The following is a 13510-nucleotide window of genomic DNA, read 5'->3' as shown; positions in this document are numbered from 1 at the left end:
TTTGAACCCAGCAGGCAGAGGTTGCAGTGAGCTGAGATTGCGCCACTGCACTTCAGGCTAGGTGACAAAGCGAGGTTCCATCTCAAAAAAAAGAAAAAAAGTATGTCTTCTGTGAGCATCTGTGAAACTGCAGAAGGCTAACTTAGCTTGCAAATAGAGCAAACTCTCTGACTATTCAGTTTTTGACCTTACGTTCCTGCTTTTTAGTATTTCTTCATGACTCAATCTTGGTAGGTTTTGTTTTTAGGAATTTGCGCTTTCATTCATTCATTCACTCATTCATTTTTGAGGCAAAATCTCACTCTGTTGGCCAGGCTGGAGTGCAGCAGTGGAATCTTAGCTCACTGCAACCTGATTCAAGTGATTCCCATGCCTCAGCCTCCCAAGTAGCTGGGATTACAGGTGCACGCCACCACACCCAGCTAATTTTTGTTTTTTTTTGTTTGTTTGTTTTTTGTTTTTTTTTTGAGACGGAGTTTCGCTCTTGTTACCCAGGCTGGAGTGCAATGGCGCGATCTCGGCTCACCGCAACCTCCGCCTCCTGGGTTCAGGCAATTCTCCTGCCTCAGCCTCCTGAGTAGCTGGGACTACAGGCACGCGCCACCATGCCCAGCTAATTTTTTGTAGTTTTAGTAGAGACGGGGTTTCACCATGTTGACCAGGATGGTCTTGATCTCTTGACCTTGTGATCCACCCGCCTCGGCCTCCCAAAGTGCTGGGATTACAGGCTTGAGCCACCGCGCCCGGCCAATTTTTGTATTTTTAGTAGAGATGGGGTTTCACCATATTGGCCAGGTTGGTCTCGAACTCCTGACCTCAAGTGATCCACCCACCTCAGACTCCCAAAGTGCTGGGGTTTCAGGTGTGAGCCACCATGCCCAGCTGGAATTTGCCCATTTAATCTAGGCTATCCAGTTTGTCAACTGTCTATAGTACTTTATAAACCCTTTTACTTCTGTAGGAATGGTGGTGTCCCAATTTTCATTTCTCATTTTAGTAACTTGAGTCTTTTTCTTAGTCAGTCTAGCTAAAGGTTGTCAATTTTGTTGATCTTTTTGAAGAAGCAACTTTTGGTTTTGTTGATTTTCTGTTCTCTATTTCTGTTCTTATATTATTGGCTTGTTAGCTCTCTCATTTGCTCTTTTTTTAGTGCCTTAATGTGTAAATAATGTGTATAGTTCAGTTGTTGATTTTTTTTTTTTTTTTTTTTTTAAGAGACAGGATCTCACTCTGTTGCTCAGACCAAAGTACAGTGTTGCGATCATAGCTCACTTAGCTCACTGCAGCCCCAAACTCCTGGGCTCAAGCAATTCTCCTACCTCAGCCTCTGGAATTGCTGGGACTACAGGTGTGCACCACCATCCCTGGCAAAGTTTTAAATTTTTCATAGAGGGGCCAAGTGATTCTCCCACCTCATCCTCCTTAGAATTATGGTGTGAGTCACCATGCCCAGACTTTCTTCTTTTTTAACGTAAGCATTTATAGCTATACATTTCTTTCAGCACTGCTTTTGCGCATCCCGTAAGTTTTGGTGTGTTGTATTTTCATTTGTCTCAAGATATCTAATTTCCCTTATTATTTCTTTTGATCCATTGGTTGTTTAAAAGTGTGTGGTTGGTCGGGTGCAGTGGCTGATGCCTGTAATCCCAGCACTTTGGGAGGCTGAGGTAGGCGGGTCATTGGAGGCCAGGAGTTCAAGACTAGCCTGGCCAACACGGCAACACCCTCTGTCTGTACTAAAAATACAAAAATTAGCCAGGTGTGGTGGCATGTTCCTGTAGTCCCCGTTATTTGGGAGGCTGAGGCACAAGAATCACTTGAACCCTGGGGACGGAGATTGCAGTAAGCCACAATTGTGCCACTTCCCTCCAGCCTAGGCAACAGAGCAAGACTGTCTCAGAAAACAAAAAGTGTGTTAATTTTTAAAACTTTTCGGTAGTCCCTTTGTTACTGATTTCTGGTTTTGTTCCATTATGATGGGAAAACATACTTTTATGATTTTATTCTTTGAGACTTTTTTGTCTAATATGTGGTGTATATTTAATATTTAATAATGCCTTAGCCCCCCTTTCTTTTTTTTGAGATGGAGTCTCGCTCTGTTGCCCAGGCTAGAGTGCAGTGGTGTGATCTCAGCTCACAAGCTCTGCCTTCCGGGTACAAGCGATTCTCCTGCCTCAGCCTTCCGAGTAGCTATGACCACAGGCACACACCGCATGCCCGGCTAATTTTTGTATTTTTAGTAGAGATGGGGTTTCACTATGTTGGCCAGGCTGGTCTCGAACTCCTGTCCTCGTAATACCCCCACCTCCCAAAGTGCTGAGATTACAGATATGAGCCATCGCCCTCCGGCCTCTTTTTTCTATTATTATTTACAGGGACAAGGTCTATGTTGCCCAGGCTGGTCTTGAACTCCTGAGCTCAAGTGATCCCTCCGCCTCAGCCTCCCAAAGTGCTGGGATTACAGATATGAGCCACTGTGCACAGCCTCCTTTTTTCTTTTACTCACGCTGAAGTTCAGCTATTCCACCCTAGATGCCAGCAATAAAGCTGTAGCCTGGCAGGAAGGTGGCCTGCCAGAGCTGAGGTGCCCCTAGAGATTCTTCAGCCCAGCCACCTGTCATCTTCGAGGTGAGAAAACTGACGGGTCAGAAGGCTTCACCCAAGATTGCACAGGGGCCCATAGGCCTGCAGGCCATGTACACTGAACCACTGTAATTTATTGCCTGAGAGACTACCTTGTGGCATCAGCAATAATCACAAGGAAGCAAAAACCACCACAGATTCATTCAGATGTCTACTGAGCATCTACATGTTCCGGGCATAAGTTAAACCCTGAAATGGCCCTGTCTGTGCAGGGCCTGACTGTTCTGTTTCCAGGCAATGAGAGTTGCAAACAGGCATGAATAAAGGGACCGAAACTCTTTGACTGTTTCACAAATGCACCAATTTGTCACCTCACCTGGCTTCTGTATTAGGTTGATTACACCCTCTTTCTAGAAACCACAGACACTAAGGTTTTGAAAGCTAGAGGACAAGGCAAAAAAGTTCTCCGTGTCTCTAGGACTGGATTTTTTTTTTTTTTTTTTTTTTTTTAAGGTACAAGGAGAGCCATTAGATAAAGTGTAAACCTGCAGCACAGAGAGGTCAAGGGAGTTACCACAGAGCTATGGCCAGGCAGCTCCATCAGGGCTTCTCATCCCTGGTAGGTGTCCAGGAGCACCCCAGCCCTGACATGCAGGTGCCTCCATATAATTCAGTTGCTGGGCCAGTGAAGGGATGAGGCTACCTTCTCTGATTGGGAACAGTAAGAGGAAAATTACAGAATCTGGAACCCACCCCTAACCAGATATTCTGGTCAACTGCAGTTTGAGACTTGGCAGGTTGGACTCTTGCCACATAGTACAGGGACAGGGCCAAACAGGCCCTGCACGGACAACTGCCAAGGGGCTCCCTGGCCCATCTAGTCTCATACTACCGTCCTGACATAAAGCAGGAAGAGGAATAGATTCCTTTTTTTTTTTTTCTTTCTGGAGACAGGCTCTCCCTCTGTTGCCCATGCTGGAGTACAGTGGTGCAATCTCGCCCACTGCAGCCTCTGCCTCCCAGATTCAAGCAATTCTTTTGCCTCAGCCTCCTGAGTAGCTGGGATTACAGGCACATGCCATCATGCCTGGCTAATTTTTGTATTTTTAGTAGAGATGGAGTTTCACCATGTTGGCTAGGCTGGTCTTGAACTCCTGACCTCAAGTGATCCGCCTGCCTTGGCCTCCCAAAGTACTAGGATCACAGGCATAAGCCACCGTGTCTGGCCCAGTCCCATTTTACAGATATAAAAACCAAGGTGTAGAGGGGTGAGTAATCCGATATGTAAAACAGAGCTCAACCACATTAGCAAAACTAACAGAATTAGTAGGGGATGGATAGAGATATAAAGAGATTCAGCGAAACAAATTATTTTCTCCGATGGTGGGATCTGGCCAGGCAAGTCTGATATCCACAGGACAAGCCATCAGAAAGGGCAGGCTGGAACTCTGGGCACAGGCTGATGGCTGGCCTCGCACATAAATCAGTATTGCTGCACCATGCCGTGGACTACCACCACCCTCTTTACCCCGACTCTATGGAAATAGTCATTAATGCCTTTAAGTTCAATCAAACTAGGGAAGAATTCGAAAAAAATCCAGAACCAATGCAGAAAACTCAATCTTTAAGGCTGTATTTCTCTAGAACCACTCTGGCACCAAAATCTGTATCAATCAGATTCAACTAGAGAAGCAGAACAAGTAGGGTATGTATTGAGCTTTATTGCAAGTAATTGACTTCAGTGATTGTAGGAGCTGGCTAGTCATGTCCAAAATCTATAAGGCAGGCTGTCAGGAAGGGCAGGCTGTCAGGAACTCTTGCCAAGAGCTGGGCTGCTGTCCACAGGCAGGATTTCTTCCTCGGGAAAGCCCTTAGCTCTGCTCTTTAGGCCTTTTGACTGATCAGGTCAGGCTCGCCCAGATGATCTGAGATAATCTCACTTACTTAGTTGACTGGTTATGGACTTTTGTTACATCTACAAAATACCTTCACAGCAATACCTAGATTAGTGTCTGATTGAATTATTGGGGACTGTAGCCTAGCTAGGCCGACACATCCAAAGACCATCCCACCCACCACAGCCATGCCATAGGCTCAGGGACTCTGGATCAGCTCTCACCCTCTTCCCACTGGTGGACAGGATGGACAGCATCATCTGTCTAATCTCAAATCCAGCAGCACAAGCAGTGCCTGGGCATTTTGTTTTTAGTTGAGGTAAAATTCACATAACTGAAACATTCTGAAGTATACAAATTCAGTGGCATCTAATACATTCACCACATTGTTCAACCATCGCTTCTCCCTAGACTCAAAACGATTCCAACACTTAATGAAGTAAGCCCCTTACCCATTAAGAAGTCACTCCCTGGCTGGGTGCGGTGGCTCACACCTGTAATTCCAAAACTTTGGGAGGCAGAGGCAGGTGGATCATGAGGTCAGGAGTTCAAGACCAGCCTGGTCAAGATGGGGAACCCCATCTCTACTAAAAATATAAAAATTAGCTGGGCATGGTGGCGGGTGCCTGCAATCCCAGCTACTTGGGAGGCTGAGGCAGGGAATTGCTTGAACCTGGGAGGTGGAGGTTGCAGTGAGCCAAGATCGTGCCACTGCACTCCAGCCTGGGTGACAGAGCGAGACTCCATCCCAAAAAAAAAAAAAAAAAAAAAAAAAAGTCACTCCCCATGCCACCCTCCCCCTGCCTGGGTATTTTAAAGCTGACCTGGACAATGTTGCTGGGGAAAACTTGGATATGTTAAACCTGCCACGCTTGCTAATCTGCTGGGGCAGAGGTGTCTCCCTCACCCAAGGCAGACACTGAAGCCAGCTACTCTTTCACAATGGTGGGGCTGTAGTTGGGCTTGGCAGCTTCGGTGAGCTCCCGTGCATACATCTCATATCTGCCCGTCATCTGAAAGCAAAACACATATGTACTTTAGAGGTTCTGGTTTTACAAATACCCATCACTTACAAGCCACCACCTCTTGCCACTGGAGGGCAGCCATGGGACAGGAATGTGTCTGGAAGGCTCGTTGACGGTGACCTCTTGGCACTGATTCTGGTACTGTGGCAAAGTTCAGAGATGCCACGATGACTCATACAGCCCAGCCTTGCCTGCTTCGACCTCTTAGACCTGTCTATCCGGAAGGTGTGGTCTGCTGAGGCAGGAGGGAGGAAGGGAGTCCCATGGTCCTGTTGCTTTCCAGAGCAGCCTACAGCCCAGAGAGGAGTGAACTGCTCCAAATCATCAGCCAGGTATACAAAAGGCTGAGATTTCAGCCAGGCGCGGTGGCTCACGCCTGTAGTCCCAGCACTTTGGGAGGCTGAGATGGGTATATCATGAGGTCAGAAGATCAAGACCATCCTGGCCAACATGGTGAAACCCCGTCTCTACTAATAAATACAAAAATTAGCTGGGTGTGGTGGCATGTGCCTATGATCCCAGCTACTCAGGAGGCTGAGGCAGGAGAATTGCTTGAACCCAGGAGGCGGAGGTTGCAGTGAGCGGAGACCCTGCCACTACACTCCAGCCTGGCGACGGAGCAAGACTCTGTCTCCAAAAAAAAGGCTGGGATTTGAACCAGGGGCTCCTGGATGGGTATGGAGTTCTGTCTACTCCATGTGGCATCTCATCGTGGATACAGAGGTTGGTGGGGCTGGAAAGCCCACCCAGAGTGCTCATACCCAGCATGCCCTCCCCCTCCTTCGCTCCTTCCCTCCTTTCCCAAGGTGGGCTACCCCCAAAAGCCTTGACAGGAGCTCATGCCCATTACCAAAGTTTGGAAAGGTTCTGCTTCTAAGAAGTGTCTAATGAGAAAGCATTTGGTTTACTGCTCCTGCGATACTTATTAAAAGAACTGGCCAGCACTCTTGGCTCTGACTTCTGATTTAGGTGGAATACTACATTCATCTGAGTTGCCCAGGAAGAGGAGAGACAGGTCAGGATACTCCCTCATGGACAATACCTTGTTAGTCTGACAAGGATCTGAGACTATGGGGATGTGCCCAGGAACCCGTGCTCAGAAAATGGGATCAAGGCCAAAAGCCCATGTCTGGGTTAGAGGCCCTGGTGGTCTCTCAGTCACACCGGGCAAAGTCAGTTATAACAATGTGACTTTTCTTTTTTTTTTTTTTTTTGAGATGGAGTTTTGCTCTTATTGCCCAGGCTGGAGTGCAATGGCACGATCTCGGTTCACTGCAAACTCCGCCTCCCGAGTTCAAGCAATTCTCCCGTCTCAGCCTCCCAAGTAGCTGGGATTACAGCTGCTGCCACCATGCCTGGCTAATTTTTGTATTTTTTAGTAGAGACAGGGTTTCACCATGTTGGCCAGGCTGGTCTTGAATTCCTGACCTCAGGCAATCCACTCGCCTCAGCCTCCCAAAGTGCTGGGATTACATGCGTGCCCAGCCTAGCAATGTGACATTTATTTGCATATACAATGTACTTATAAAAGGTGGCTGAGGCGGGGCACAGTTGCTCACGTCTGTAATCCTGGTATTTTGGGAGCCCAAGGTGGGAGGATTGCTTGAAGCCAGAAGTTCAAGACCAGCCTGGGCAACAGAGTGAGACTATAAAAAATTTAAAAAATTAGCTGGGTGTGGTGGTGATGATGCACGTCTGCAGTTCCAGGTACTCGGGAGGCTGAGGTGGGAGGACGGCTTGGGCCCAGGAGGTCAAGGCTGCCATGATCTATGTTTGTGCCATTGGTCCAGTCTGGATGACAAAGCCAAGACCTTGTCTCCATGCCTCCCACTCCACCAAAAAAAGAAAAAGGGTGCCGAGTTGGTAGAAATACTGCCGAACACTAATACAGCAAACTCTGAAGCTATGAGCCCTTCTAGGGCAGAGTCCCATCCCAGGAGGGTGGACACCTCCGCTCCTCTGACTCCTAACATCACAGGGCATTAGGTGTCAAAGCCAGCATGGGACCTTCTCGCTAAGCCCCTTATTTTACAACTGGGAGTACTAAGGCTTGGGGGCAGAAGGGGCTTAATTAAGGGGACTGAGGAAGGGTGTGGCAGAGCCAGGCCTAGATTCCATTTCTCTGCATGACCCATTTCCCACTATCATCAAGGCCTAGACTGTGGGGACTGCCCACAAGCAGAACCAGACATGCACATTTATCTTGTGATAAGTGCAAATGCCTGGAAAGGAAAAAGGATGAGAGGAACCAATCCATTCTATTCTCTGGACAAATGAAATTGAGATTAATTTGTCTGAAGGCACCCAGAACCTAAATCGGATGAGAGGAGAATTTATTGCAGCCTGCGGCCTGTACGTTGTTTGGCCCAGCTGTTCCACCCGGGAGCCAGCAAGGAGGCAGAGACTCAGCCCTCAGCTCACACGGGTGGGAGCCCTCGGGTGGGAGCTGGTACCCCATGCTGCCGTGGGCAAGCCCACAACAGTAGTTCCCAGCCCTGAGAGCAGGATGAGAGCCAAAGCAGAGGAGCAGGTAACAGCAGGGGTCCTGGGGACCTACCTTGAAGTTCCAGACATCATTCACCTGCTGGCAGAGGTTTAGGTCGAGCTTGGCAACCAGCAGTCCATCCTGGGTACGGGACAGCCCAGGAGTCCGGCTGCCATCAGGGGCTGCCACGTAGCTCGAGCCATAGAAGTAGCCAAAGTCTTTGTGAGCTTTAGAGGAGCAAAGAACCACATCTGTGAGCTTGTGTGGATGCCCTGTGGACTCCGAAGCGGGTCAGGCACCTTGAGGCAGGCCCAGGACAAGGTCCACGCCATCCTCCCCAGTGTCTGCCAAATGCTGAGGCCCAAAGGGCCTATCTCCCTCCTCAGGCCTGAAGGCCCAGCGAGTTGCTGCCAATGCCCCCCTTATGCTGCTCCCCTTTGCCCCTGGGGAAATGTCTAAATGTCACCCTTCTGAGAGGTGTTGCTCCCACACACAGCCGAAGGAAATCAGAAAGTCACACTCTGGGGGCTTCCTTTGTGGCCCCCCACAGTAAGCTAGAGGCTCTGCCTTCATCTGCCTTGCCTGCTGCGTCACCCTCACCCTCCCTCCATGCCTTGGTCCCCTCACTAGTCAGGGAGGCCTAGCAGCCACCCCACACACATAAGGACCAGGCGGGGCTGGGCAGGGCCTAGCATGGCCCAGTCGCAGCAGGCACCCAGTGGACGTTCATTCTCCTGCCCCTTCTGCATGTCTATTTGCAGTAAGTTAACTAGCATCAGGGACTCTAGAAGTCTGGGGCCTGCAGTAGGGGCATCTGGGACCCTTTCAGGAAGTGTTTTCCTGGAAAACGGATCTGCTCAGCCGCTTTCGGCTTTCTAGAGGATACTCTGAGCTAGTTCAGATACCTCCTTGGTGAGGAAGGGGCAGTCCCTACCTCCCTCATTCTTGGCCAGAGACATGGGAAAGGAGTCTTTAGGGTTTTTTGGTTTTGTTTTTTTTTTTTTTTTAAAGACCTTTTGTTTCGATCTTTAGGGCTCTTAGCAGAGGTGAGGTGGTCCATGCCCTCAGATCAAAACAAGCTGTGGACTCTAGAAACCCAGGGCCATCCGTGCCAATGCCCTAGGGCACCTGTACAGCTGGTTTGGGCAGGGGAAGGGGGGACAAGGATAAAGGAAAGTGGGGAGAGAGGTCTATAGGCTGGATGAGAGCCCCTCTCCCTGTCAGAGAGCTCACAAAGGATCCCCGACATCCTCTCGGTCTATCTTCACACCAGTCCCAGGGGATGGATGGAGTCCAACCCAGTCCTCAAGCCCAGGTCTGCCTATCCACACCCCACCCGCAGGCTGATTCCCATGCTGCAGGCAATAAAGCAGAGAGGGGCTGGCGCCTCCTCCAAGGTGCCAGGCGTGTAGACATGATCTGTGTGGCAGATCCCGACCAGAGGAAGCAGACAGAGAAGGGGAGAGGAAGGCCCACTCCTCAACTGCAGCCACTATGGAAATTCAGGGGACATACCTTTCTTTCCATCTCCGGAGGTAAACTCGTTCGTGAAGTGCTCCTGTGAAATAAGACCGTGGTAAGGCGAACCTATAGGTGGCACTACCGCTACGCTCATTCCAGCTCACTCAGCCAGCAGGGCAGTCAGGCCAAGAGGTGAGTCAGCCAGGAAACAGTTAAGGTGAGCTGGAAAGGTCTGTACTCACCAGGCAATTAAGTGCTTATTAAACACCCATGCTGAGCAGCTACCCCTGGGCCAGTGGGGGAATTTGACAAGCAGGGTAAAAACCTGGAAGTTGCCTTTGGGGAATTTATAATCTGAGAGAAAAGACAGACACTGGGCACAAACTGGTTTCTCAGGGCTGTGGGCAACTGAGGCTGGCTTACCTGAAGTAATTAAAACCCTGGGCCTGGGTCTGTGAAGGCCGTGGGCCAGGGGCGGGGGTGTGGGTACACACACTGCTTTCAGTATTTCCCCCAAAGCTTAACGGAAACTGTACATTAACCTGTGATGGGGTTACACAGGCTAACTAAAACATCAGGTTTATTTATTTTTATTATTTATTTATTTATATTCGGAGACAGAGTTTTGCTCACGTTGCCCAGGCTGGAGCGCAATGACGCGCTCTTGGCTCACTGCAACCTCTACTTCCCAGTTCAAGCAATGCTCCTGCCTCAGCCTCCCTAAGCAAAGTACCCAGCTACTTTTTTGTATTTTCAGTAGAGGCAAGGTTTCACCATGTTGGCCAGGCTGGTCCTGAACCCCTGACCTCAGGTGATCCACCCACCTCAGTCTCCCAAAGTGCTGGGATTACAGGTGTGAGCAACCACGACTGGACTTTTTTTTTTTTTTTTGAGGCAGAGTCTCACTCGTGTAGTGGTATGATCCTGGCTTATTCGACCTCTGCCTCCTCGTTCAAGCAATTCTCATGCTTCAGCCTCTTGAGTAGCTGGAATTACAGGCACATGCCAGCCTGCCCTGCTAATTTTTATATTTTTAGTAGAGACAGGGTTTTGCCACGTTGGACAGGCTGGTCTCAAACTTCTGACCTCAAGTGATCTGCCAGCCTCGGCTTCCTACAGTGCTGGGATTACAGGTGTGAGCCACTGCACCCAGCCAAAAATATCAGGTTTCTTTATGCTGTTAGAAGTCAGATCGATCGACTTAGTGTGGAACATTGGTTATCTCAGACTGATCAGATTCTCTGATTACAGTCTGATATCTGATTAATAAGGATGAGGAAGAGATTATATAAGTGCATTCTGTTTGGCAGTCAGAACTGTTCGGGGAATGGGGCCAATGGGGCAAATAAACTGGATACTTGGAGGTGACCGGGTGAGAACTGCCACATCAAAGATCTTTTCAAAATGGCTTCAGCCAAACACAAAAACAGAAAAAATAGGAGGACAGAGATATCCTGAAAAGTAACAGACCAAGCCAGTTTTGCCCCTTTCTGGACCCTAGGATTTGTGGCACATGTGCAGAGGGAATGGGGTGTCCCCACCAGGGCCACCAGGTGGCGGCTCCTCTCCCCAGCCAGACCTCGGGACTTACCGTGCCCACGCGATTGATGGCGCAGGTGAAGCAGTGATTGGCAATGGCTGCGTTTCTGGCCTCAATGGGCCACATGGACTCGCTGTAAGAGAGGACCAAGAGGAACCAGGTTGCCGACTTTCTGGCCAGACTTAGTCGATGTTCAGCCCTGAGCTCAGCCTGGCTGCAGGCTTTCCTGGGCCAGTGGTGGGGACAGCCAGAAGACGCACTGGTCACACTCCAAACCTGCAAGCAGGCCAGCCTGTCTTCAGCCCCTTGCCCTGGCCTGAACACCCTTCTGGGAAGGGACTGCTGCAGGCAGAAGCCACGTGGCTGTGCTCTGCCAGAATTAGCAGCCCTGGATCAAATCCTCGTTTCCTTTTCTGAAAGGTCCTCAAAGGAAGACTGTGAAGACTGAATGACCATGCAGGTGAACTTTCACGTGGTAGGAGTTCCATAACCACCACTTCCCGCCTCCATCTCTTCTCCTGGAACCCACCTTCTGGGCTGGGCAGAACCTCTCCTGGTGAATGCCAGAAGGGAGCCGGGGGCCTGGAGGGCTTGTGCAGGGCCTGTGAGGGCTAAGCATGGGCACTACCTGCTCTATCCCAACTCTCCTACCTTTCTGTGCTGCCTTGCAAGGCAATCTCCAAAGGGGGAGATTTCAGGGCCAGCAAACAAGAAAGGAACTTAGGTAATAAGGGGTCAGATTCTACAGTAGGATCACCTCCTCCAAGCTGGTCCATTTCCCAGTGATTTCCCATTTCCCTCTTCTGAACCCTGAGTCTCTAAGTAAAGACTCCCTGGTTCTCTTACTGACCAGGGGAGAAGTGGCCCAGGAGGGAGGCATCCCACGGGCTCGGCTGAGCTTCGGGCCTTCCTCTGGGAGATACAGCCTCAACCAGAGACCCTGTCCTTCTCTGGCCCGCCAACTAAGATGTGACATGGAAGTCAGTGGGCCTTCTTGTCACTAATTATCTTTTGTCTGAGGAACATCTTTAAGACTCCAGATTGACAGGAGTAATGCCCACTTAGAAACACTGTGTGACTGGGAGCAAAATGCCCCGGAATCTTCCTTCCTGTCAGCAGGCACCTGGTTTAAACCAGGGAGTAGGTGGAGGGGGTGGGTGCTTGTCACAAGCCTAATTCTCAGGAGGATTCACAAGTCTGGGGAAAAAAAAAAAAAAAAAAAAAAAACAATCACAGGCTTGATTGAGGGGACTCATTTTGCTGCTTTTTTCCCCAGCTGCTAAGCCAAGCTGACAAAACTTTTCAGAAACGACTTTTACAGAAACATACCAGTAAATGACATTTTCAGGAATTAAACAGACACTTGCAGGGCGATTGCCATAAACATCTTAGTTGCAATTCTCCAGGGAGGTGTTCTGCATAGGACCCAAACCCACAGCTGGCAATAAAATTTATGCTCTCAAAACTACCAGGGAAAAGGAAGCAGGGGTTAGTGAGAGCCCAGTGTGCGCGGGAATCATGAGTCTGATGGGGAAGTGGGGACCGCTGCCAGATTCCCAGTACAGTGCTCGCAAATCCCTAAAAATAATCGCAGTGGAAAGGCAAGATCCAGCAAGGGGATAGGATGGTGACTTGCCAATGAATATACACAGGTGGCAGAAATTCTTCGGTCACACAAGCTGCAGGGGACACATTCCGGGATTATCAGGATAACCCAATCAAAAGCACTCAGACACTACTGTGTGCTGAGAACTATGGGACTCAAAAATGAATGAGGACACCCTGCTGGCCCACGTGTGTGCATACACATGTACATGTCTGTCTCTTACACAGGCAGAAGGTGCCAGAAAAGGGAATGGATGGTTCTGGAAGCTATGATCCAATGCTTGTATGCAGCTGGTGGGGATTTGCCCAGCATTGTGCTAAAAAACACTATCAATTCCATCATTTATTATTTTAAACAAACCACCCAGAATCCTTTCACATAATAAACCACCTGCTGCCTTTCACCCACACTCCATGACTATCCTTGTCCATAGGCAAACTTTTTTTCCTTTTTCCAAGAGTTCTGACCACAGCCTGGACATCTTTTTCTTGCTCACAGGCTTCTGTCATGTTGCATTACCTTCATAATGACTCTTTTTAGTGGCTGTACAGCAGCCTGTGGAAGAGATGGGTTGCAATATACTTAGCTTGGACACTTCCCTCAAGGCCAGCTTTTTGATTATTGTAAGTAAGCTGTCGGCTGGGCGCGGTGACTCACGCCTGTAATGCCAGCACTTTGGGAGGCCGAGGCGGGTGGATCACGAGGTCAAGAGATTGAGACCGTCCTGGTCAACATGGTGAAACCCCGTCTCTACTAAAAATACAAAACATTAGCTGGGCATGGTGGTGCGTGCCTGTAATCCCAGCTACGCAGGAGCCTGAGGCAGGAGAATTGCCTGAACCCAGGAGGCGGAGGTAGCGGTGAGCCAAGATCGCGCCATTGCACTCCAGCCTGGGTAACAAGAGTGAAACTCTG

The 13510-nt window shown here is 49.4% G+C and overlaps 1 protein-coding gene across 1 annotated transcript in view; it reads right to left on the bottom strand.

Moving 5' to 3' along the window:
- Window positions 1–5194: 5194 nt before the first annotated feature.
- Window positions 5195–13510, bottom strand: part of UPB1 (beta-ureidopropionase 1) — a 35865-nt gene continuing 27549 nt past the window's right edge. The window contains exons 7-10 of the mRNA XM_032256624.1: window positions 11041–11122; window positions 9504–9546; window positions 8061–8215; window positions 5195–5491 (exon numbers count right to left, since the gene is read on the bottom strand). Coding sequence (XP_032112515.1) covers window positions 5408–5491; window positions 8061–8215; window positions 9504–9546; window positions 11041–11122 — 364 coding nt within the window. The 3' untranslated portion in view covers window positions 5195–5407. The remainder of the gene's footprint in view (window positions 5492–8060; window positions 8216–9503; window positions 9547–11040; window positions 11123–13510) is intronic.

This window comes from Sapajus apella, unplaced genomic scaffold, assembly GCF_009761245.1.
Source record: "Sapajus apella isolate SASKATOON/1434 unplaced genomic scaffold, GSC_monkey_1.0 scaffold95, whole genome shotgun sequence".
Taxonomy (NCBI): Eukaryota; Metazoa; Chordata; class Mammalia; order Primates; family Cebidae; genus Sapajus; species Sapajus apella.
The sequence above is the reverse complement of the archived record's forward strand: the minus strand, read 5'-3'. Positions and strand labels throughout refer to the sequence as shown.